Genomic DNA, 25,244 nt, shown 5'->3' with positions numbered 1-25,244 from the left:
TCATGTTTTTATCGTTAAATTCAATAAAACTATTTACGGTGGTGGGATTGGTTGAATATTTAGGTTTTATTATAGTTTTGTCGGAGTAAATTAATAGCAAAATAGAAAAGTAAACGAGCTTAACATCTTAGGTGGTATGAGAAACTATTTTGAAAATTAGCTTGTCATGACAATTAGTTTCACATTGAGTTTGACTCATTTATCGTTTAAGTAGTTGTTATTTATCAAAATAGAAGAGTAAGAGCAAATTCAATGTGAAACTAATTGTCATGACAAACTAATTTTAGTAGTTTTTCGTATTATAATCAATGAGTTTGACTCATTTTTCGTTTTACTTATTGAGTAAATAGTATAATTTCATCTATTTTTATGTTCTCAATTATTTCGTTTAATTTACTTTTTCTTTTTATTTAATATAGGTGTTTATAATGAAGTCATTTTAGACATTGTTTACTGTTTCTACATCTGGCGATTTGACGAAAATGCTCCAACATATTTCCGTCAAAGGGTCATTTGGCGCTACTTTTTGTGTCCGAGATGATTTCATCTCCAGCCGGGCGAGAGATTTACATGTGTCAAGGAACTTGAGCGAAGGAATTTGGGAGATCACCAAACTCATGTTGGATTGTCGTTGGGTTCGGGATGGACATAAACTTCAACATGTTTTAGGAGTATATGAAGTCACTCAACCCTTTAGTTACGAATTTTTTAAAATACGGGTTCAATAGAATTTTCATAAATGGTTTTTACAAGGCATGTCTTGTGTCAGTTTATTGATTTTCTAATTAACTTATGTGCGTATTTGATTTAGTATTTAGTGATTTTTTAATTAACTTTTTTTTGAGTATTTGATTTAGTATTATTGGTTTATGTACGCAAATATTTAGGACAAATCAAAACAAAATCCTCTATTACATTTGTTGACTAATTCATTTCTTTTTGTAAAACGCAAATGCTTACGAGCGCTTCTGGGGAACCAAAAAGTTTTTTTATACATAATCCCAATGTTTATGAAATGTGCTTACTGCATTACAGGGAAATGATCTACATTCACTCTTAATGTGTGAGACCTTCCTTGTCCTTATTTCCAAGTAGATTGTCCTAAATAACCATCACAATTTCGTCCAATAAAATTAAGCAATGTCTCATACTACATCCGTTTCGAAATAATGAGTACACTTACGCATTTCACTACAAACAAGATAAATGATTAGAATGTAAGAAAAGTATGGGAAAAGTGGTATGTTGTAAGAAGAAAATAATAAAAAATTAGGTTGAGTGGAGTGGTGTAAGAAAAGAAGAATAAAAAAATAGATTGGGTGGAATGTTATGAGTAGAAAGAGAATATAAAAGTAGATTGAGTGGAAAGTTGTAAGTAAAGTGGAAGGAGTAGTGTGAATTCATTAAATATGATGAGTCATATACTAACATTAGAATAAAGCACATTGTCCCTATTATTTTGAAACACCCATTTAAGGAAACCGTCCCCATTATTTCGAAACGGGGATAGTGATTTGCATTCGAATTGTGATTTGCATCAAAACTTTGCTCCGAATTTTGACATCCCACCCGCAGATAAGATTATATTCGGGCCGCTAGTTAACAAACAACACAGTTATAGTGCAAGATGTCATTCATACTATGTAAATAAATCATGGTTAGAAGGGATATGATATATGGCCATAAAGATAGACTTCAAAAAAGCCTACAATAGGTTCAAGTGGTCTTTCATTCAAGACACGCTTACTGAGATGAATTTTCCAAAGAAAATGATCAAAGTTATTATGTACTATGTCACGTCCCATTCAATGAGTATCCTTTGGAATGGTGAGAAAACCGAGTCTTTTACACCAACGGAAGACATCTGCCTAGGCAATCCACTATCTTCGTACTTGTTTGTGCTTTGTGTGAAACAACTTAATCAAGTGATCGTGGAATAAATCATAGGAGGGCCGTGGAAACCAATTCACGCAAGCAGAGATGGACTTCTACTTTCCAACCATTTTTCATAGAAAATATAATTCTTTTTGTGGAAGCTGCAACGGATCAGGTTGCCATCATAAGTGATTGTCTTTGTCGATTCTGTGTTGCATTCGGCCAGAAGGCGAGCTATCAAAAAGCACATGTTTATTTCTCTAATAACATGGACATGTAAGCTCAATCCTCAATCAGTGATGATTTGAACATGGAGAAGACGCACGATCTTGGAATATATTTAGGCATGGCCACTCTCTCAAGCCGGGTGACTAAAAATACTTTCAAACACCTCTGTGAGAAGGTGGAACAACGAATAAATGGCTGGAAAACAAAATATCTTTAGCTAGCAGGTCGAATTACTCTAGCCAAATCCACAAGTTCATCCTTGGGGTACTACTCAATGCAATCAGAAAAAATACCCCACACCATATGCGATGACATTGATCAAAAAACAAGGAGATTTGTGTGGGGAGGTGACGATGAAAAAAGGAAAATTCACCTTCTATTTAGGGAGAATTTAGAACTGCCTGTGGGAATTCGATTATCTCGACAAACTAACTTTTCCTTCTTCACTAAACTGGGATGGAGAGCACTCGTTGAACCTAATTCTCTTTGGTCAAGAGTGCTCCACCAAAAGTATTGTAAGGGGAAGTGTGACATCGATATGTTCACATCAACCTCAAACATGTCAAATGTATGTCAAGGTATCACTGAAAATCGAATGACCCTAAATGAGACTTGGCATGAAAATCGAATGTTCAACTAACCTTGCATTATAAATTGTACTTTGTGCAATGCACACAGACCGAGGAGAAACCTAACTGATGACCCAAGCTGTAAGAGATGTGGGGATGGAGAGGAATCTCTCATCCACCTTGTTCGTGACTTCCCATCTTCGAGGCATATATGGCAGACTTTAGGTGGCACTGTAAACTATCCTTCATTCCTTATAGGATATCTCTCAAGCTGGGTATGTAGAAACCTTAACAGATGATTTAATATACTCAGAGAAATTTCCTACATGCTTTACCACTACCCTTTGGTGGATTTGGAGATGGAGAAACTGTGTAGCATTTGGTAGGAGTAATGGGATCCCCATTGATACAAGTCTCTTCTTGCGAGCATGGGTTGAAGAAACCTGATCTAGCTTGAATAATGATGAGGGTGAAGCATCTAGTGGAGAAGGAAGCCCACGAAGGCAGATGTTTATTCGTTGGCTTGCACCACCATCAGATTGGGTGCTTTAAACACTAATGGGGCATCAAAGGGTGCTCCAACTCCTGCCGTAAGGGGGTGTCGTCAGGGATTTTACAGGTATTTTCTAGCGAGTCTTTACTGCAAATTTTAGCATTTGTGCAGCCTACCGAGCAGAACTTATGGAAACTTCACTTGGGCTAGACATGGATAAAGAAATGCGCGTCCATAATTAAGCTTATATTTCAAATGGACAACGAATCTTGTATCCAAGTTTATTGAAGAAAAATGAATATCATGGAGGAAAATGCTACCACATCATAACTCATTGTCACGTCATGAGTTAATTGGTTCGAGTAATTTGGAAGTTCGTGTGCTACATTTCTATAGGAAGGGAATAAAATATCCGGCAAGATAGCTAATCTAGCTAGGTGTTGGCGAAGAGGGGAAACTTTTGTTTTACCATAACCAATAGGGGACATTTTTAGCCTCCTTAGAGAGGATTTTGAAGGTGGTACGACACCTCGTTTAGTATTGTAGTTTAGTTTATTTTTGTCGAGGTATTACCTCTCGTTTGCAGCACACAAAAACAAATTAAACATATAAGTCTTCGAACAACACCAAAGTAAAAGTTAGTATGTACTCCCTCCGTCCCGGAATACTCGCACCGCTTTCCTTATAAAGCCGTCCTGGATTACTCGCACTGTTTCTATAAGTAGCAAAATTCTATTGATATTATACTTACCCATGACCTGCATATATCCCTACTCCCTTAAAAAACATTAAAAAGTGAGTCATTTCCCACTACCCCTTTAAAAACATGACACATTTTCCACTATCTATATTAAAAAAAATACCTTACTATCAACTACCATTAAATTAAATAATAAGTTTTATATTGCATTAAACTTTGTGTCGGTCAAACCGGTTCGAGTATTTCGGGACGGAGAGAGTATTAAATACCAAAGTAGAAATATAAAGCTTTATGAAACACCAAAGTGAATTATTAGGATGTTTATAATACACCAAACAAAAAAGAAGGGATTTAAAAACCACTTAATAAATTTTCTAATTATAATATTAAATTTTAAATATAAAATATAGTTTTTAAATAAACAAAACTAGTTTTGTAGCCCGTGCGATGCACGAATTTTATTTTATTAGTTATTTTTTACTTTTATTCTTGGGTGGTACATTTTTTTATATCGGATTGTAGAAATTAAATATATATATATACATTTAATTATTCAGTAAACTATGATTAGTACATGTTTTGAAATCAATTATGGCTCCAAAATGTATATAACAAAATTGTAAAATTAGGTGAAATTAGAATTTTCTTACACTCCCTAAATTTTGTTGACCGAGTGAGCTCTCACACACATGCACTAGTGGAAAAAGGGTCATTTGCATCGCACTTTTAAGCATATTTGCGTCGCACATCGTGCGTGGCAAAAGCTCTCGACGCAAATGACTAAAAGTCATTTGCGTCGCACATTTGTGCGACGCAAATGACCCTTATTTGCGTCGCACAATTAGCAAATGTGCGTGGCAAATAACTTTTCAGGCACCATGTTGAAAAGTCATTTGCCACGCACATTAGCTAAATGTGCGATGCAAATAAGGGTGGCGGCGTGGGCGGATGCCGTGCCGTGGACGAATTCCTTAGCCGTGGGCGGAGACTCTAAAAAGGGAGCAAGCAGTACGTGAAGCGCGCAGTGAGGCGAAGCAGTGAATTAAGTAGCGAAGGAACGACCGTCGCGAAGGAACGGCCGGCGCGACGGAAGGCGGCGAAGCAACGACGACAGTGCCGCCGGTGAGAACGAAGCAGCTAGTGTTGGTGTTGGTGGTGGTTTCGTTTGGGAGGGCGCAGTGTTTGTCGAGCAATAACCTAAGTCAGAATGAATTCCTAAGCAACTAAGGTAGAGCGCGAATTCGAAAAAAAAAAATTTCAAAACCCAGTGCGTCGCATATTTACAAATATGCGTGGCAAATGACTCTAGGAGCATCCTAGAGTCATTTGCGTCGCAGATTAGTAAATCTGCGACGCACTGGATTGAGTAAATTGCGTCGCAGTTTTACTAATCTGCGACGCAAATGATTTTGGGGGACATCCTAGAGTCATTTGCCTCGCAGTTTAACAAAGCTGCGACGCAAATGACTAAATTTTATGCTAAAATTTGGTCATTTGCGTCACATGTTCAGAATGGCGTGGCAAATGCGGGGATGCAAATAAGCCTTTTTCCACTAGTGATGTCATCTCTTCAATATTTTGTTCTCTTTCTCTACTTTCTATTCCATTGCTCTTCCAATCACCTTCCCCACAAACTTTTATTCTTTTATTTTCAAGTTGTTTCTACTTGAATTTAATTCATGGAGTAAAGAAGTAGTCATTGATGACCAAATGTTACAATAATGCTAAAAATACTACTCGCACGAAACTTAAAATAAGTGATTATGTATGCCTTATCTGTTCAACAATGCTTCCAGCTTACAGTTCATAACGTATAATAAATTTGAATGTACTTAGAGCTTTAGTCTCATACAAAAATTATTTTATTAACAATTAGTTAGTGTCTAGGGCGATGTCCCGATAGTAGAAATATGGATCAATTAGATTATTATATAACTCGTTTTGAGTCTAATTTAAATTTTACATTACAATGTATCTTGCTTTGAGTATGCTTTAATAGATTTTATCATGTAAGGATTATAACTTGTAAAAGTAATGACTAATTAGTGATGTGAGACTGTTAAAAAATAATTCAAACCATTTTTCTAATTATATTGAGTTAATATAATTTTGAACGTTATGGAATATCAAAATGATTGTGGCATAGTGGTTAAAGTATGTGTTTACCAAATAAGAGGTCATAGGTTCAAAACAAACTAACATTTTTTCATGATCAAGAAAATTACATGAGATGACATGTCAAAGTAGACAATACGTGAAGCGATATGTGGCGAGATGGCATTTCTTGCCTTGGAGTTTTAATAATAGCATAGATTTATTCGCTATTAAACTGAGATCGATGTAGTGTTTTATTTGTTAAAACTTATGAATTTTATCTCCCAATATCAAGAGTATAATCCTTGGATCCTAATACCATTAGAATTATGTGATTGAGAGGTTTTATTATTTACGGTTAATACACGATAAACCACTATTTTTGAAGGAGGTAGATGCTCATATAGCTCAACCATTGTGTTTGCCTTCCAAATTATTCGTAAGTGTCAATTATCCAATTCTTTTTAAGTTCCCCAATAGCTAACCAAGAGTTTCTCCCCAAGTAATGCACGTATATATTCGATAATTAGGATCTTTAATCATGTAAATATGTTAATGAATTTAATATTAAACTTTGTTTATGAGGCACAACTAATTAAAATATCTGTCGGATACCTCATTATTTACCTACGTGGTAGAAGGAATTTTCAATCCTATAATAAATTGCAAATCTTATTTCTCTTTGGTCGGATTATAATGATAGAATACGCTCTCATATCTCAGAAATTATGCACGCCTAACATATATTCAACTACAATAAACATATTCAAGTAAGTGTTCTTGAATAAAGTAGGAATTATATGGAGTACTAATTTGCACTACTACAAAAATGGCTTAAAGAACCGTAGGAAATAACCCTAAGAGACCGGAGATAATATGGTGCCTAGGTAGTGGGTCTATTTGCATAAGAAACCGGATGGTTGGTGCGGTCTCCTAGATTAGGAAAAGAAATTGGTTAGTTTAAATGTCCGATCTATTTGATAAGTTCATAATATAAATAATTTTGTACGATCGATAAGAGACTGAATTGAATTTGTTGGAAAAGCAGTTTCTTTTACTATATCTAAGAAACTGTATTTGTAAGATATATATATCAACTAGTTTAGGGCCCGTGCAACGCACGGCTACTACTAAAATAATTTATTATTTTAATCGTAACTAAAAGACTTGTGATATTAGGAAAAACATGAAAGTAAAAAGGATATATGAGAAAGTATAAATTTAAAGTTTTGTAAAAAATATATTCAAATGAACTAAATTTGCATATTACTATACAAAGTTAAAAATTATAGCCGTTTACTTGTATGTATCTAACAACGTTAACCAAACCCGAATGACTCAAGACTAAATTTCGAAAAGACCCGAGCATAACCGAGTTAGTCAAATACAATATATTTTGAATTGAGTAAAATCTTGATAAATAAACTTATATGGTAGTCTACTTACCATGTATTATTATTTTAATTAATATTCTTAATTACTTACCAGTTACCATGTATTATATTATTAATAGTAGACTAACATTAGAAGTTCATTTATCAATATTTTTTATATTTCTTATCAGATTAAAAAGTTATAATAATACATAAATAAAATTATATCATAAAGGAAAAAATAATATTGATTTAGCTTTCCTCCAATAATATATTATGCAGTACACATCTATGGTAATTAAAATATATTTTTATCTTAGTTTCCTAAAAAAACGTAATGTTATTTATTTATTTTAAAGTAAAAAAATAAAAAAATATTTTGGCGGGAAAAAATCGCACCAGAAAATGACATGTGTCATTCCTGGTGTCTCTTTTAGTATATAACTAGATTAGGTCCCGTGCGCGCACGGATATTTATAAATTATTATTTGACCATCTTTTTTATAAAAAATTTAATTGAATTATTTATCCCTTAAATCTATTGCGTAACTAATAATCTCGAATGTACTAATTTTATCATATTTTAACTTATTACGTATTATATATTTTATATGTTTAATATGATTATCTGACCAAACTATTTGATATTTTAATATGCTAATTTGACCAAAATATCGCGTAAGAATATTTTCTATTATTGATATGACAGTTTGACAAAATAATGGCATATTCCATAATCCTATATTTTTTTTCCATATATAAACATTTATACAAAATGAGATAAAATAAAAAAAGAATAAAATAAATATGTCTTTTTAGGAAAGAGTTTTTGGCGGAAAAAATTTTCACCAGGAAGTGACACTGTCATTCCTGGTGTCTCTTTTAGTATATAGTAATAGATGATCTGACTAAAATATTTGATATATTTAATATGCTAATTTGACAAAAATATCGAGTAAGAATATTTTTTATTATTGATATGACAGTTTGACTAAAATTTTACCAAAATTTTAATAATGGCATATTCCATAATCCTATATATTTTTTTTCTGTATATAAAAATTTATACAAAAGGAGAGAAAATAAAAAAAGAATAAAATAAATATATCTTTTTAGGAAATAGTTTTTGACGGGAAAATTTTTCACCAGGAAGTGACACGTGTCATTCCTAATATCTCTTTTAGTATATAGTAATAGATAATAGATCTCTTATCCTCTACATTTTAGCAACACAACTAATAGTTGCTATGCCCACTTAAATAGAGGTCAACAACAGTTAAATAACTAAAGGAAACCAATAAGCAAAAATGGCATCGTAAAATTAATATGTCTATTACTCAATCGAACCAAAAAGTTTCAGGAAATTAATATGTGTACTACTCGATCAATCTAACCAAAAATTCTCAGAAAATGATGTAGAGGTAAAAAAATTATACACGGTTTGTCACCAATAGCTAGTCAAACAACGACTATAATATTCTTAACGTGATACTAAAGTTCGTGGTTCAGACAATAAGTAATTGAAACTAATAACAACTAAATCTAAAATTACAATCCTACATCAAATATAGTATGAAATCAATGAAACTAATACTATAAATTAAAATTTGTTAGAATAATGTCTTGAATCGATCAAGTCCATTGTATATGTTATTCTGGACTAGAGTTATCTGTTTTGGGCCTATTTTCTGGGTTTTTCCGCATCTGTCTAAAGAGTACTATATAAACTCTTTAGGTCATAACCTAGTCGTATTCTGTAATCTGTACTCCTCGAGATTCATAGATATGTATTTTGTAAATATCAGCGTTTTATAATTTTTACTTATAGATAATTCGAGATAGTAAGAGTCAACGTATGCGTGGAAAAGCGTAAAGTCAAGCATGGTGTAATATTTAAGAAATAGAGTAAGTAACTAAATAGCATGTATTTATTCAAAACAATAAACAGGATTAGAGCTACATAAGCCAATAAAACCGTCATACAACACAAGTACACAACACTATTCTCATCGAACCATCCAACCACACACATACTCTTATCCAACCTTTACAGTTTACATAGCATTGTAACAACACAAGACTATAAGCAAGTTTGGAGGCTTGGTTAAGTGGTGAGGATAGGAGGTAGAGAATCAGCTTTCACGCCAACAACTCTAGCTTTAGTATCAGGGAAATACTCCCAACCCGGAAGCTCAACAACCTCGCCTTCTTCAGTGATTCCAACAGGATACCTAAGTAAGTGCCCAGGAAGATCATGTTCCAAGGTCTCAGAAGTGTATAAATCCCAGTTCTTTAGCGCGGTTTGATTCACTTTCCTTACACATTCCACACTCTCTGGTTCAAGGAACACATTATCAAGCATGCCTAAATGCTCGTACCACAATGACATTCTGAAACCATGAACTTGACCTCTTGCTGGCTCATTCCTGTGGCTAGTTATGTGGTGTGGTTGGTAGGCTCCCATAGCTATCTCTGAGTCCCTTGCTCCGTTCATTGACCTCTCGTTTATGTTGGCAGAACCAACTATTATGTACTCATCATCAACTAACACAACAAAAAATAAAAATCATCATCAATAACTAACTAAGTAGTTAACAGGAGTGTCAAATTTTGATATAGAGAGATAGTGTTATAATGGGGAGTAAGGAATTACCTATCATCAACTTAGCATGTACATAGATCATGAACCTCCTAGCTTCCTGTGCTTGACTGTAATTAGTATTAGGTGCCGGCCTATCTATAGGCTCATACTCACCGGGCTTCTTGACCTCACGGTTCCCTAGACAAAAGAATGTCAGATACTCCTTAGGGTCAGCCTGAATCCCTTGAGCTTTAAGTGCCTGAAGCACATCAGTATACATCATTTCCATAGTTCTTCTCTGCCAATCAAGTATAGCCTGAACTGACGCGCTTTCTGGAAACCCTTCAGGCCACATTGGTAGAACAACATACACAGTAAACCTCTCCCCTTTTTCAATCTTACTAATGATCTTTAAGGAGAGTTCTTTAGGGATGAGATTCAGGGCTTCAATAGCAGCAGGAGTAATATCTGAAGCTTTCCAACCAAATGAGCTCCCTATGAAGTACTGATTCTCAATGTATATAAACCTCTTTGCTCTTCGTATAGCATTGATATAAGCATCTTGAATGCTTCGATCAATGATGCTGTCTTTCCCACTTATAAGCCCTGCTTTTGCAGCCTCTTCAGGGGAGTCAGGGAAGCCGAAAGCAGCCCCACCATCTATTGATCGAAAGACTTGAACGTTCCAGGATTCTTGATCATCAGGAAAAGTAACAGGAGAAGGAGGGATGAATGTTGAGTTCATTCCTCGTAGGTCAAGCAGAAGATCAATAGTACCTTGCTTCCTCCATCTTTGCTCGAAATTATACAGGACATCCCAAGCAACTGGCCCTTCTAGTCTACAGTGAATGTCGTGCCATGGCTCTCGAGGCCCACCTTTACTAATCGAGGCACTGCTGTAGTTGGCCTGATGGAAATCATCATGGTGAGCAGTAGAAAGAGTCCTGAACAGGGAGTGGAATTGAGTGTCATAACGCCCGTCACAAAGATCTATACCTCCAACAAAGCTCATGATTCTTCTTTTATCTGAACCACTTCCACTACTAGGGAGTGCAGTATCTACAGCAACGATCTTCTGGTGGTGGGTGAACATCGTGCCAATCTCAATATTCTGAATAAAACTCCTCCCACTGTCAGGGTTTCGAGGGCATAACACACAATGCACTTCAGTACCCGCGAAAAAGTTTGATGTCTCTTCATCATGGGTGGCCATGAGTCCGTCTTCCTTCAGACCTTTTATCGAAGTCCTGTCATCCCAAACCAGCATCAAAACTCTCACTCCTTCCATTGCTTTCTTCTTAAGAAGCTCACCTAAAGTCATATCTCCACCAGGTCTTGGCCTTCTAGTATCCCTTATTAAGGTAATCTCAGTATAAACTGACCACCCTGCTATGTAAATTAAATGTTTAGCATCCGTAATAGCATCAAAGATGTCTTCCCAACAACGGTTTGGCTTATAGTAGTTCCCACCCGCGAGAGGGATCTTAGGGACAAAATCATCAGGAACATGAGCATCCTGGTACAGAGTCACCTTACATTGGTTCCTTTGAGTAAAATAAGTGTAGGGTACCCCAGGGAATTTGGGTGTTTTAATCCCTTTATTCCAGTTTAAATCTCTAGTGACATCAAAGAATTGGACTTTGACATGGACTTTAGACCCTTTGTGTATAGGTTTGCCATTCTTGTCGAGGATATCAAGCCATGTGTCGACTTCTTCCCCACCTAGGATGTCGGTTACAGGGAGATAAGCTCTTCCGAGAAGGGTTGCTCCAATGGCTTCATCTTCTTTCAAGGTAAAGATTACATCAGAAGCCATATGGCCACAGTAAATATGGAACTGCTCGTACCAACGGGGGTTTGGGTCGTTTTCTATAAGCCTTGTTCGCCCAACTCTTGCTCCTTCTATATCCACTGAAGCATACAGTCTCCCTGCACCTTTTCCTATCACATTTTCAAGCCCTTCTACCACCTGCAACAAACATTTGTCTAAGTCACTCTCACATCATACGCGTTATAAGATATATGAAATACGGAGTAGTACATAACAAGTCACCCCAACACCAGCTAATCGCAGCAGAATGTTCTGGTGCACAGGTAAAGCGAGACATGTGTCTTGTTAAGAGGCAAATTTGTCAAAAACTAACTTATAAAATCGTGTTTTACAGTGGAAAAATGCCACTGCCTTGTGCTGTAAACTGCAATTTACAAGGGAAAATCAACTAGGAATCCAGGATTGGTGAATTAACAGTAAATGAAGTTAGTCGTTCCTGCTGCACAGATCAGACTATCAGATCAATTTCAGGCATATGTGCTTCATTATATAAATGCAACAAGTTCTGATCACTCATCAGTAAATCGGAATAAGATAAACTGTTGAGCACTCTTAATTCTGAACTTCACAATCCAGATCAGATTAACCCAACTCGAGTTTCGTTGACTGGTGAATGGTGATCAAATCCTTCAACCTTGATCTAGAACAACATAATATGAAGCATATTCACATTAATCTTCAAAAAAGCACACAATTCTTTATCATCCAACCACATATACATTTATAACTTTATAGTAAGATATAAATTATTTAACCAAGAATAGACAACAACACTCCAAATCAGCAACAACAATAATAACAGAACTGCTCAACTAACTGTCAAACACCATCTGAGTTAAATCTGACAAAACAGAAAAGGCAAAGACTTTTGTTCCAAGGTTTTGCTAATCAACATTATAAATGTACTTCATCATTTCATAGGTTAATCGAAAGGGACTAGTACTACAACACTTCCAGCTACAGAAAACAATGAAATTCAGTAAGTTTCAGGGAACAAACCTTGTGGAAGAATCTGCCACCACCACCACCAAACAGTCGAGTGGCCTCGTAAATGGTAACATGAAGAACACCATGTAATAGTATCTTTGCCATATTATCTTAATAATCCACCTACAACATATGTTTAATCACTTATACTCCATAATCAAGTGTAAGAAAGAAGAAAGAACAGCATTTTTATTTTTATTTTTAACCAATAATATAAACATTTTTGTAGGAAATGTTACCTGATACAAGCAAATACTCGATCTCTGATCTTCTGGAAAGTGATCAGAAAAACAGAGAAAAAAGACTGAATATATAAAAAATAAAAATAAAAAACAAATTTGGAGATTAATGAAATGCAAGTTGAATAAAAGATATTTAATTATATGTAGCAAAAGTGTTGTAGGTAGCACATCTATGAGATGTGGTGAAGGGATTAAAATACAAGTCTATGATTTATGAGATCAACTTAGATATTAACATATTTTTGTCTTTTTTATTTTCTTATTTTTATGAATATTTTGGTTGAATTATTATTGGCATGGACAATATGTTGTGCCTTAATTGGTTAAGGATTTTGGGATATGCCTGTGGATATGAAATGAGTAACTAAAAACAAGATTGGTCCATCAACATTGGACACGTGGTGGTAATCTATTGGGCAAGTTGATCCCTACCACTTAATGAAAATGACATTTAACCTACATAATTGAATTTCTCTTTAGTTATAATGATAACTTGATCCTCAATTACAGGTGTATTATTATAGAATATTATGGTTATATTACTTTGAATAAAGTTGATTTTGTCAAAGGTACAAGATTACAAGGTTAGTTCTAGAAGAAAAGTATATTAGAAATAATTGTTTTCAAATGAGTTAATTCTTTAGTAATATATAGTGTGAGATATAAATTGTTTAAACAAACTATCATGATTCATATGATCTTAGTATAGGGATCTCACTCTTTTACCCTACGCAAATTAATCTTATTTTACTTTTATACTAGAGATCTAAAAAAATATTACGATTTGTGTAATTTAGTTTATGGATCAACTAGTTGTATAAGGTAATGATTATTATCATATATCACGTGAAAAGGATTATTAGGGCCACAAATTAAATGGCACGTTCCACCAATCCCCACTATTGAGAGAAAAACAAAGCAAACGTGCTCAAAGTTAAAGCTATATTCACACAAACCTGATCTCCAACCATACAACTATCAACTATGCAAGTAAGACGAAAGAGGTTTTTAAGACAAGAAAGTTTCTTTCGAGGAAACCAGGAATGTTTGGAATTCTTATGTCTTTGATTAAAATAAGCTAATTTTTTTATATCAATAATAATAAAACCATATACAATATGTATAATGTCAAGTAAATTACTATCTTCACCTTCTTTTTTGGTAAGCAAGCAATATAATTAATACCAAACAAAGGTCATTACAACCTAGCCTACTCAAACTGAGCAGGCAACACAACACTACTAACTGCCACAGCAGCCAACACACAACTAGCAGCTAACAAACTAGCTACACACAACTACACACACAACTACACTTCAGATTACAAACTGAGAAACCAACTACTGTCACTCCTGCTCACTTTCTGACTCATAACTACTGTAATCCTAGCTCTCACAATTTGCTTCAAACTCCCCATTACAGAATACACTGTTGGCACAGAATGCTCCCAGAAGCTTTGATTTCTGCTTTTCCAGATCAGGTAAACCAAGGCTGCCACCCCTGCATAGCATACTTGAGTTCTGAATTTAGAAAGTCTCTTCCTTTTAATACCACATATTACATTCTGCAAGTTTGTACCAGTAATCTGAATGCCAAGCCAATCAGTAAGCCCTTGCAGACACAACAGACTATAGGGACAATTGAAAAACAGATGCTCATGAACTTCATCACCTTGCTTGCAAATTAAATCACAAATTTGTAGAATAATGCATCATATTTTGATGGTTAAAATTCATTAGCTTAAATCACAAATTTGTCGTAAAATATATATAGTACATATTAGGTATGCGTTTGGATACGAACGACCATCCTAGACCTGATCATCTTTAGCCCGTACCACTGGCACGCCCCGAAAAATAGCGAGTTTTAGGCAGATTTTTAGTTCCGTCTTTTGGTCCCGACCCAATTTTAATTTTATTGGGTGGTTCTTGGGAAATCAAAATTGCAATTGTAGTTATAAAACTTGGTCTCGCACAAATATGGCCAAAAGACATCTATAAAAAACCGATATTCTTGACCTGAAATATCTGTCTTGGGCACAAGAACAACCCAAAGTTTGACTCGATCCAACCCGACAGGATAGGCTGAACTTTTGGTCACGGTGCGACCCCTGACCCGCCTTTAGGCCACCCCAATTGTTTAATGATTGAAATACGTATCAAATCACCTAAACCATCAGAAAATTCTAATACGCGCGTCATCTATTGGATATAAAAATAAAAATAAAATACTATGGCGCATCAGGTTAAGAGAAAGAAGTCATAAGGGCAGTTGCAAACTTGCAATATAACGTTTTTGGCGGTATTGTCTTGTTTATATGCAGAGAATTAAGAAGGGATGAGAAACTTTCATAATTAGACTCACTGATTTGTGCATTTTATATAAGGAAAAAACAAGTTGTAAAGGCATAAAAGCAGACTAATGACCTAACCATGGAGTGATTAGTCCGGCAAGTTTCCACCTTATGAGCTACGGCTTAACTTTTAAGAGTATATATATCCTGCCATATGAATAAGACCGCGTATGTCAACTTTATGTAAGATAACTATTTAGTAAGAAAGTATAATTAATTGATTGGAGAATATAATTAATAATTATAAAATACTTTGTATAACAATTTGATTAAAAAGTATTACTAATTGGTAAGAAGCTGGTCTTAAATTTTTGTAAATTTTGAATGAGGTAAGTAGCTAGGCAAGTGAACAAAGCATTTTCATCTTGGCATCTTGTACGAGCACACGAGGCAATGAAATTATAATATCGGGTTTTTACGTAGACGATACTACGATAGTACCCCCTAGAGGTGGTCAATGGGCGGATCTAGGTGGGCTGAACTTGTCGGCAAGGCAGACGATGATGGTGAAATTGAGGATCGAGCCATGAGGAAACTAGGCGCGGCGTTTTAAGGGTCAGTATGGGCATTGACCAGGCCTTTGTGCCACTTTTTATCATAAAGAATTTGCTTAGAAAAGTTAGGGGGTACAAATTTGGAGCAGTGGGTATGGGTTCATGCTATCCATCATTATTTGCCCATAAGTAGCCTAATCAATTGAGATTTCAGACACCATAACTCCATAAGTAAAATATCAAAGTGTTCACTATAACAATCCAAAAGTCAACAGCAGGACTTGTAGCAGAAACTGAATCTGTTTAACCAATGTATACAATGTAATTAATCTAAAGAAACACGAATTGTAGAGGTCTCGGGGATGATATCTCGCGCTACCTGAAGAAGGTATTCAATGTCAACCTGGGGATAGTGCTGTAGAAGATATAAGTTGGCTACGAAATCTCCAGTTAGCAATCTACTTTTCGTGTGTATCAGCATTGCACAACATACACGTAGAAGCATATCCTGAGTGAAAATTAACCAACATTCTAGTTAAGTAATTGCTCATGCACTCATGCCTCATGGGAGAGGAAGTATAAACCCATATCTAAACCCTTCCCCCCCAACCCTCTTTCAAATTTCAGTTGGTCTCCAAAATATGTTCTAAACTCTTCTTCTAATTTACTAAAATGCTCTCTATATCAGCCTTTTAGTCCAATATCTGATAATATATTTATCACCCCCCTCGGTCGCAATACTAAAATTATTGTTCAGGGTAAGGGGAGGAAGGTGAACAATCCTAAAGTTTTATGGGAGGACCAAATATCTCAAAACAAGGTGTACGTAATTCCAGGGCTGATATTTGAACTTTGGCATGTACTAGACTCCTTAAAAAAGTAACCAGAAAGAGAGACTAGTGACTACACACCTGTACACCGGAAGGATGACTTAAAAAGGAATCCCATATTCTCAAAATGGTATTGAATTCAAATTCTTGAGTCAATAGCAATGTGATCCATCTGAATGCATAAAATTGTGGATTAACCTGCACTCAACAACAACAACAACATCAAAGCCTTAGTCCCAAAATGATTTGGGGTCGGCTAACATGAATCGTCACAGGAGATGGTCGTTGTGACCAGAACAAACCAGAAAGGAGCGGAAGTTAAAAGAATAATCAATTAACCTGCACTCAAAAGCCTAAATTCAATTTACAACGTCATGTTGATTACCCCATGTAAGTGTACACCAAAAATTGATATTTCCACTGTTAGTATAGCTGTGGATGTTGTAGTAGAAAACATTTTCTCGCAACTTCTGTATAACTCCCTTTCGCTATCTATCAAAATGCATGACTTACCTTGGTTGTAAACTCAAGGTGCTGCCAGAGCTCTTCATCATTGACTTTTAGCATCTCTTGGAGTCTAGATAGAGTCGAGTGGATTCCCACGGAGCTATTATTGTCCAGCTGTTGGCAAAAGTGATCCACTGAATCACTCATTAGTCTAACAAAGCAACCGAAACTATCAGCTTCAGCATTGGCCTGCATGACATGATATCGACCCAGACTAATGTAAGCTTCACTGGCCAAACAGCAAAGAGAAAAAAACAAGGAAAAATAATGTACCAGTCATTCATTCATTTAAACAACTCTAAATAAGGCTCCGTTTGGTAGGGCGTAAAATGTTTTCATCGTAAAATGATTTTCCATGGAAAACATTTTTCAAGGAAAACACAATTCCAAATTAGTTTTCCTTTGTTTGGTACCTTAAAGGAAAATGGGAGAATATGGTGAAGATTGAGGGGAGGAAAGGAGAGGGAGGTAAGGAGGAAAGAAGGAAAAGTGTTTTCCCTCCCTTTCAAATGGAAAAAGGATTTTCCACCTTGGAGGGAGTCATGGAAAATTGTTTTCCATCCCTTACCCAAACAACGTAAAATGATTGAAAAAGGGAAAATCATTTTCCATGAAAATGTATTACGCCCTACCAAACGGAGCCTACATGTAAACATCTCTGTCCTCAAAACATTCATACGTAAAAAGGTATTTTCTCCTCATTTTGGAAATAAGATATTTATTTTAACCCTATTTGAGTGGCCAATTCATCAAGTATCCAACCTTCAACAGAGTTTATCCAAACCCTTTCTAACTGATACCAATCTAGTTTCCCACTTCTTCCCATTTAAAGTTACAACAAATGATAGTCGATTCATCAAAGAAAGATGGGAATGCAAATAACTGAAAATGAGATTGTAAAAACAAACCTACAAATTGGTGGAAATACCAATACCAAGAATTACATAAACAAAACCTACTCAATTACAGATCCTGGTCCGCTAGTCCCAGTTCTAAAAGCACCACACGAATAATATGTTCCAACCTGAACTGTTCACATTTTTCTTTCAAGACCAAAAACGATGATTGACTAGACTGGTACCAACATGATTATTTTGATATGATCTGAGTACCAAATGCAGTCCAGATAACTAATCTTGGCCCCTGGTGACTATAGGAGCCTTTGAGGGGACTTGAACATGTGAAGGTTTCCCCCCCAAATTATTTACTTTCCACCAAAGCACCAATATCTTAAGAGGGCCTCTCGGACAAGAATTCTGACTTCAGGTAATTTTGGGAAAACCATTTACAAAAGTGGCCCCAAGGTGTTCCAGTTTCTTCAAGGTCTTAGAACTCGAACAGAAAATTGTTTGGGTGTTGTTGAGTCCTCATTTCATCTTTGGTCCAGAAGACTAACATGGACCTTAAGCAACAAAGGGAGCCCTTTAGTGATGACTTATTATCTTCTTTAACAAAAGATATGATTCTAGAGTCATGTATGATTCTTATCACCAATTCACCATTGGGACACTTTCCCAGTTTTCACACAACTTCCATAAATATTCCCTGTTTCTCCTGGAATTGTCTCCTTAGAAATGGGCCTCAATCATTTCAATTCTAGTGTCATTTTAATCCAAATGAATAAACTTAGTGCTTCACATGACGACTGTGAGAGGAGGCTTAGGAATCGGAGAGATTGGAAGTCACATAAGGATTATAATTTATAGACATGAAACATAGGTGCACTGTGCCAACTGGATTGCGTATGGGAACAAAATTTGCTACTCAGTTTGGTTATCTCGTCCAGAAGTGTCCACACTATTTCACATGCTCGTCTTAATGGCTGATACTATACTAGCATCTTGTAATGGCAAACGAATGTTGCATAACTAATTCTTCGGTTGTTTGATTATGGATGTTTTCACAGGTCATAAATTTGGCAAAAGTCTTCATAAATGCAGGTTTGCAGCAAGGGCAGCAAATTTGGAGATTAGTTCAGAATCCAAATTGGTACACACCTAAGAAAAAGCTCATGATAACAAAGTGCCTCCATAGCCAAAGGCCATACAGTTTCTCACACTTTGAACTATCCCAAACATCTCTAGATGGAGGTTACAAGTTATGGCCCCATGAATCTTATGTCTAAAACCTAGAAAGTATGGAATGAAATTTTTGTACAGCAATTTCTTTGTGACTCTGCAAGACCTTAAAAAAGAATTAAGACTCCCTTGAAATGTTTGACCAAGTTTTAAACCGTTCCGGCAACAATGTCTTAGCAATCTCAACGTAACCTCTATAACACGAATCCCTAGATCTGACTATCCGGCTTCTGTGGTGGATTATAGACCTATTTCTTGCTGTAATGTGGTGTACAAATGCATACCCAAGTTACTTTGTTCAAGGCTTAAGGTTGTTCTTCCTTCTATCATCTCAGTTAATCAGGGTGCATTTATTGAAGGAAGGACAATTCTGCACAAAGTGTTAATTTGTCAAGATTTGGTAAGGCACTATCAGAGGAAGTCTAACGAAAAGAGTTGTATGATCAAAATTGACATTCGAAAGGCTTATGATACAGTGGATTGGGATTTTGTTCAATGCTTAACTCCTTGAATTGTCCTAGGAAATTCAGCAACTTGATCATGACCTGCCTCACTTCTACTAAGTACTCTCTTTTGATCAATGGTGGTACCCATGGCTACTTTCAAGCTCGGAGAGGTTTGAGACAAGGTTACCCTCCCCTCCCCTCTCCCCCCCCCCCCCCCCCCCCCCCCCTTTTGTCATATGCATGGAATATCTATCTAGAACTATGTGGCTAATTTGCAGCAGTTTCGTTTTCACTCTAGGTGTGCGAGTTTGGGTTTGAATCACCTTTGCTTTGCCGATGACTTATTGTTGATTTGCAAAGGGGATTTTTCTTCTATTTTTTGCATGCTCCAAGGTCTGCAGTTATTCTCTGACACCTCGGATCTATATGCCAACAAGACAAAGACTGCAGTGTATTGCAGTGGTATGAATGAAGATACCACTTCCAGAATTGTGCTAGCTTCTGGGTTTTCCTTAGGTTCCCTACTTTTTAAGTAATTAGAGGTTCCCATAACTCCATAAGTGCAAAACAACTTAGTGTTGCTGACTGTGATAGACTAATTGGAAGAAACATGTTAGATTAAAAGTTTAAAACATGGCAGACAAGATGCATCTCTTACACTGGGAGACTTCAGCTTGTTAACTCAGTTTTGATCAGCTTACATGTTTATCGGAGCAGATTTTTCTCCTTCCTAAAACAGGCTCAAGGAAGATTAATTCCATTTGTAGGGCTTTTCTTTGGTCCGTTGAAGCTTGTACAGTTGTACTCATAAACCTGAAAATGTGAAATGGGAAAAGTTGTGTGATCCTAAGAAAGCAGGGGGTGTAGGGATCAGGAATGTTCTTCTGTGAAATGCTGCTGCTGTTGGAAAGCTTGGTTGGGACGTGGCTCAAAACCAAGATACCCTTTGGGTTTAAGTGGGTGCATGAAGTTTATATGAAGAATGCTGATTGGTGTAGTTATAATGTTCCACAAGGTGCTAGTTGGAGTTGGAAATGCGTTGTAAAGGTGAAACAACAGTTAAATCGGAATATTTATATGAAAAATACTCCATTTCTGAGGCTTATAAAGTTATGCAGGGGCCTACTCAGATTGTTAACTGGTCTTTTAGCATTTGGGATAGACTGTTGTTCCAAAGCATAGGTTCATTTTGTGGATGCTTATGCTAGATAGGTTGCAGACAAGATCTCGATTATACAACATTGGTGTCATTGATTCCGACACTTGGGTTATCTGTGGTCAGATATCTGAAACTCTGAATCATCTTTTTGATAGTTATGAATACAGAAAATATTGCATTAGAGGAGTTATGAACTGGTTGGGAGTGTTTCATTACCCTGAGCACATTGACAAGATGACCATTTGGGTTAGACGAGGATTCAAAGGCTCAAAGTGGAGGCGAAGAGTCATCACTGCAGCAGTGGCAGCTTCTGCTTACTTGATTTGGCAGGCAAGGAATAACGGATTTTTGGCATCTCTCTCCAAGTATAGAAAAGACTGTCAAAACAGTAAATTTTTGATAAAGACTAGAGTTGTACACATTATAGGTAGTAAAGTTAGTGGTATAGATAAAGAGTGGACTGTTAGTTTGTAAATGTTGCAAAGGTTTGTTTCATAGGCTAGTCTGTTAGCCTTTGTGTGCTCCCCAAGCTGCTGTGAAGAGTCCCTCCTGGATGGTTTGTTTACAGTAGCTTTCCTATGGGGTGATAGGTTGTATATAGTTCACTTTTTAACAAAACATATAAAAAAAATATCAGATTTCTCTTGTTGGAATCCCCTCATCCCAAACATGGACCCGCAATCGCCCCACTAGAAAGGATTGAGAGCCATTCCTTCCCTGTGGCCCATATTGACCATTACACAATGATTACGAGACCTAAGAAAGTTCATTAGAGCAATGAACAGGTCTCCAGAATAAAAAAAAAGTCCACCCATTTCCTTAGAAATTTCCTCTGTACCAGAACAGATTTAACTGACTTTATTCCTTGAATGAGTTCCTCTGGATCATTTTCATCCCTTTTTTACTGTTGTACCTTGTATGAGCTCAAAATTATCAAGACCCTGGACAGCTACTCAGTACACTCGGATATTTCATTCTATAACTCTACTTATGTTGGGAAACTTTCAGGATTAGTTTTTTGTCCAAGACGGTGTAGACCTTAGTATTTTTGGGAATCCTCACTAGGCCTAGAATGGTCCTCAAGAGAAGTTACATATATTGCTCAATGCTTAAAAAGTCAAGCTAATGAAGAGAGTAAAAGGGAAACATGTTCTTACAGCATTTTCCTCGACAGGATCAGTACTAAATACATAGTATATTGGTGCCAAAACCTCATTCATCCCTTGCACATAATGAGTTGTAGGATTGAGCTTAGCGAACAAAAGAAGTATATTCCTCATTGATTCCTGAGTCTATATAGACAAAATTATACATAGAATAAATGTTACTAACGCATACACACTCAAGCGTAGTGTGATAATTGTGATGTTGGTTCATGAAAGGATTTACAAAATTGAGAGCAAAGAATAGGGTGTGACACATACCTTCTTTTTCTGGCCTGAAGATGAGAAAAACTTCAAATCTGGGTGTGTACGTTGCAGATCTCGGTCAATTTGCTCTGCGATCTCTGTGAACTGACAGCATGCGAGTTAGCAATAGGCCAAGCACGAAGTACATCAATCTCAAATAATAAGAAGCTACCTCAAAATATTTGTGCCAGACACTAGTTTCACCGAGGCTAAGGGGATGATCTTCATCAGATACATCACGTCGTCTAAGTGGTCCGTCACCATGCTCATCCAAACTTGGAGTCTTTTCTCCACTAGAAAGTCGTGACTGTCTATGTAAAAGCGAAATTGTTAGTTTACAATAATGTCTAAGAAAGATCCGCTACACAGAATCTTGCAGTGTTAAACAAACTAAAATTTCGGTCTTACAGGACTTAATAGATATTCGTCTTTGAGCTTTGAATATTTCAAACGATTCTCGCTCAACACCTTCTGCCACAAATCTCGGGCAGGAGGTAAATATCCCAAGAGAAGCTGCAAGCAACAGCTGAGAGTATGAGGCCTGTTTGACATTGACGACATAAGAACTACCAAAAACTTGAAAACAGACCTAACATTTACTAGAACCCCCGAAATTATTAAAGCTAACTTAACAAAAAGATCATAGAAATCCTGTTTTAAAAGCAACCGATCAACACCACAGAACTTTACTGAATACATCCTTGCCACAGATGTAAAGCAGTCAAATCAACTTTCCAGTCCAATGCCAAAAATAAGTTTCATTACAACAGCAGTCCACCATGTACGATACCCTTTAGTCCTCAACATGGGTCCAAAGAGGTCAACTTTACAGCCAAACCCATAATCAGTCGAGAGACTCGAAACTACAAAAGAAGGTATTCTCGACAAGTAATTCAGAATGATCCGCCTAATAAGACGTCATAAGTATTAAGTAAGATAGAAGATAAATTCGAACTACGCCTACTTATTGATAAGTAGGTATCTATGTCTTCAGAAATCGGAACTACCATTAGCCAAAGCACATCCCAAGATTTTCTCTTTACCAAATACAGTCTCAACTTCCCTGAAACTATTAAGTGATGGAGATGAAAGCGAGCTCAAACTTCAAACTACCAATGCTAAAACTAGAACCACCAAGATACGTAAATTCTCAAGCAGAAAACAACATTCTCAAAACTATCATTAATCAGAAAATAAAAATTCGTTTGTTTTAAGCTTATATAAGAATTTGCCTATCATGTGAGATACCTACTAATCCAACTCAGTCAGTATAAATGTTCAACACCCAACAATTACAAACCAATAAACTCAACATTTCTAAATCTCTAACCTTCCAAGTGGTTGCTCGAAGACTGCCACCGTCTGGTATACCAGTACTAGCTATTCTTTGCAACTTCTCCAAATTTATCTCCTCTTGAATTAACTACCACCAAATACAATGAAAACCTCAATTAATGATGATCCACATCAAGTCAGAAAAGCAAAGTACTTCTAGCAAAATCCGAAAACCAACCCATTTAAGATTCCAATAACAAACCAAAGTAAGCCTTCACCAATACTAGAAGTTAACAAATTCTAATCAAGTCTACAACTTAGATACTACACCCGGAACATGACGCGAATCACGCTTCCGGATGCGTCTTACATGTTCTTTTCATTACAACAGAGACCCTTTTTATGCAACTTTTCCAAAATCATATTCCCCTGAGTGTCAAACCAGTGTTGTCTGATTCTCTAATCAGACCACGAAACGTGAACCGAAAAGGCGAATTACAATATGAATGGTATAATTTTGGTCTAGTTAGCAAATTAGGTAGCGAATTGCGAACCCGAGCCCAATCTCATATAGTGAAGTGTGAACCAGGTCAAACAAATTATCCAAACAAATTTCAATTAAAATTATCCAAACAAATTTCAATTAAAATTATCTAGCTAATTACCCATGTCAATGAGTCAATCCATAAAGAGCAACTTAAACACTAAATTAGATCAAAATTCTTCAATATTAGTAAAAATAGTTCAACAGAAACCAAACCAACTTTTGAAATTTTTTATCATAAAACCCTAATTGTCATGCCTCAGTGCCTCACCTCATACTCAAGATCAGACCTTTTTTCATCCTCCTCCAAAAAATTCTTCAAATTGGGACCCGACCCATCTTTATTAACCCTAGTACGAACATTAACCTCTTCCCGTTCCTCCTCAACTGGTTCAGTTTCACCTTCATTGGTCCATCCGAACCCATGAGGGTGCAACATTTCAAGCTCCTCACCCAATTCGTACCCGGGTACGGATCCTGAGTTTCCGGGTCGGTCTGACAACACATTTCGAGGTGAGTCTGGCAGATTGAGCTTTCTTCTGAGCATGGGTTTGATGACTCAGTGCACGACTCAGTGTTGGGACTGAATTGGATGGCCGAGTTGGTGGTTGGCACTTGGCAGACAAAAGGTGACGATTCCACGAAGATGGAGTTTGTGGGTATGAAAGAGGTGTAAAGAGGAGAGAAAAAGATGGGTTCTTGGAATCCATGACCATAAAGACTGGTAGTTTTTTCAGTTACAGGTTTCGTTGAATGGTAGGAAGCCAAGGAGGGTCAAGGCCTCAAAGGTTAGTTAACATAAAATCATACTCGGTACATTCATACAAGTACTGAATGCTACACCCGAGAGTGAGTACCGGCCAAATGGTACTCCCGGGCCGAAACGCAGCAATAACACACAGTCCCGGCCCAAACACACTTGAGGCCCTGTGCTAAATTTTCCCATCCTAAAAAATAAGCCCTTATATAATTTTTGATTTTTTCTACTTCAAAAGTAATTTATAGGCAAAGATTTTTTTTACAATAAAAACTGAAAATATGAAGAAAAAGAGAAAAATAAGTGTAAAAAATATGAAAAACATAAAGTTTGCTGACAGATTTTGACCTTGCTTGGGAATGAAACATTGAAACAATGAACAAATGGGCCCCTCTTTTACTTAGTTACACGTAAAGTTT

At 36.3% G+C, this 25,244-nt stretch overlaps 2 protein-coding genes across 4 annotated transcripts; both read right to left on the bottom strand.

Annotated features, from left to right (window-relative positions):
- Window positions 1-9,238: 9,238 nt before the first annotated feature.
- LOC110799260 (phospholipase D alpha 1) lies at window positions 9,239-13,310 on the bottom strand. The gene is made up of 4 exons (XM_022004489.2): window positions 12,971-13,310; window positions 12,744-12,854; window positions 9,986-11,882; window positions 9,239-9,876 (listed from the first exon to the last, which is right to left on the bottom strand). Exons 2-4 carry the CDS (start codon window positions 12,834-12,836, stop codon window positions 9,437-9,439), a joined length of 2,430 nt encoding a protein of 809 aa, XP_021860181.1. The 5' UTR covers window positions 12,837-12,854; window positions 12,971-13,310; the 3' UTR covers window positions 9,239-9,436.
- A 786-nt stretch (window positions 13,311-14,096) lies between these two features.
- On the bottom strand, window positions 14,097-25,027 carry LOC110799254 (uncharacterized). 3 transcript variants are annotated; one of them, XM_056837115.1, is made up of 9 exons: window positions 24,340-25,026; window positions 23,580-23,672; window positions 22,658-22,762; window positions 22,422-22,556; window positions 22,265-22,354; window positions 21,998-22,132; window positions 17,164-17,346; window positions 16,732-16,848; window positions 14,097-14,473 (listed from the first exon to the last, which is right to left on the bottom strand). In XM_056837115.1, exons 1-9 carry the CDS (start codon window positions 24,613-24,615, stop codon window positions 14,450-14,452), a joined length of 1,158 nt encoding a protein of 385 aa, XP_056693093.1. In that variant the 5' UTR covers window positions 24,616-25,026; the 3' UTR covers window positions 14,097-14,449. The 3 variants fall into 3 exon arrangements, with proteins under 3 accessions (XP_056693093.1, XP_021860173.1, XP_021860174.1); XM_022004481.2 differs by lacking the exon at window positions 14,097-14,473 and adding an exon at window positions 16,045-16,328 and having other exon boundaries at window positions 24,340-25,023; XM_022004482.2 differs by lacking the exons at window positions 14,097-14,473; window positions 21,998-22,132 and adding an exon at window positions 16,045-16,328 and having other exon boundaries at window positions 24,340-25,027.
- Window positions 25,028-25,244: the final 217 nt, after the last annotated feature.

The sequence above is a fragment of the Spinacia oleracea genome, chromosome 2, assembly GCF_020520425.1.
Source record: "Spinacia oleracea cultivar Varoflay chromosome 2, BTI_SOV_V1, whole genome shotgun sequence".
Taxonomy (NCBI): domain Eukaryota; kingdom Viridiplantae; phylum Streptophyta; class Magnoliopsida; order Caryophyllales; family Amaranthaceae; genus Spinacia; species Spinacia oleracea.
Note: the sequence above shows the minus strand (reverse complement) of the source record. Positions and strands in the feature narration are given on the sequence as shown.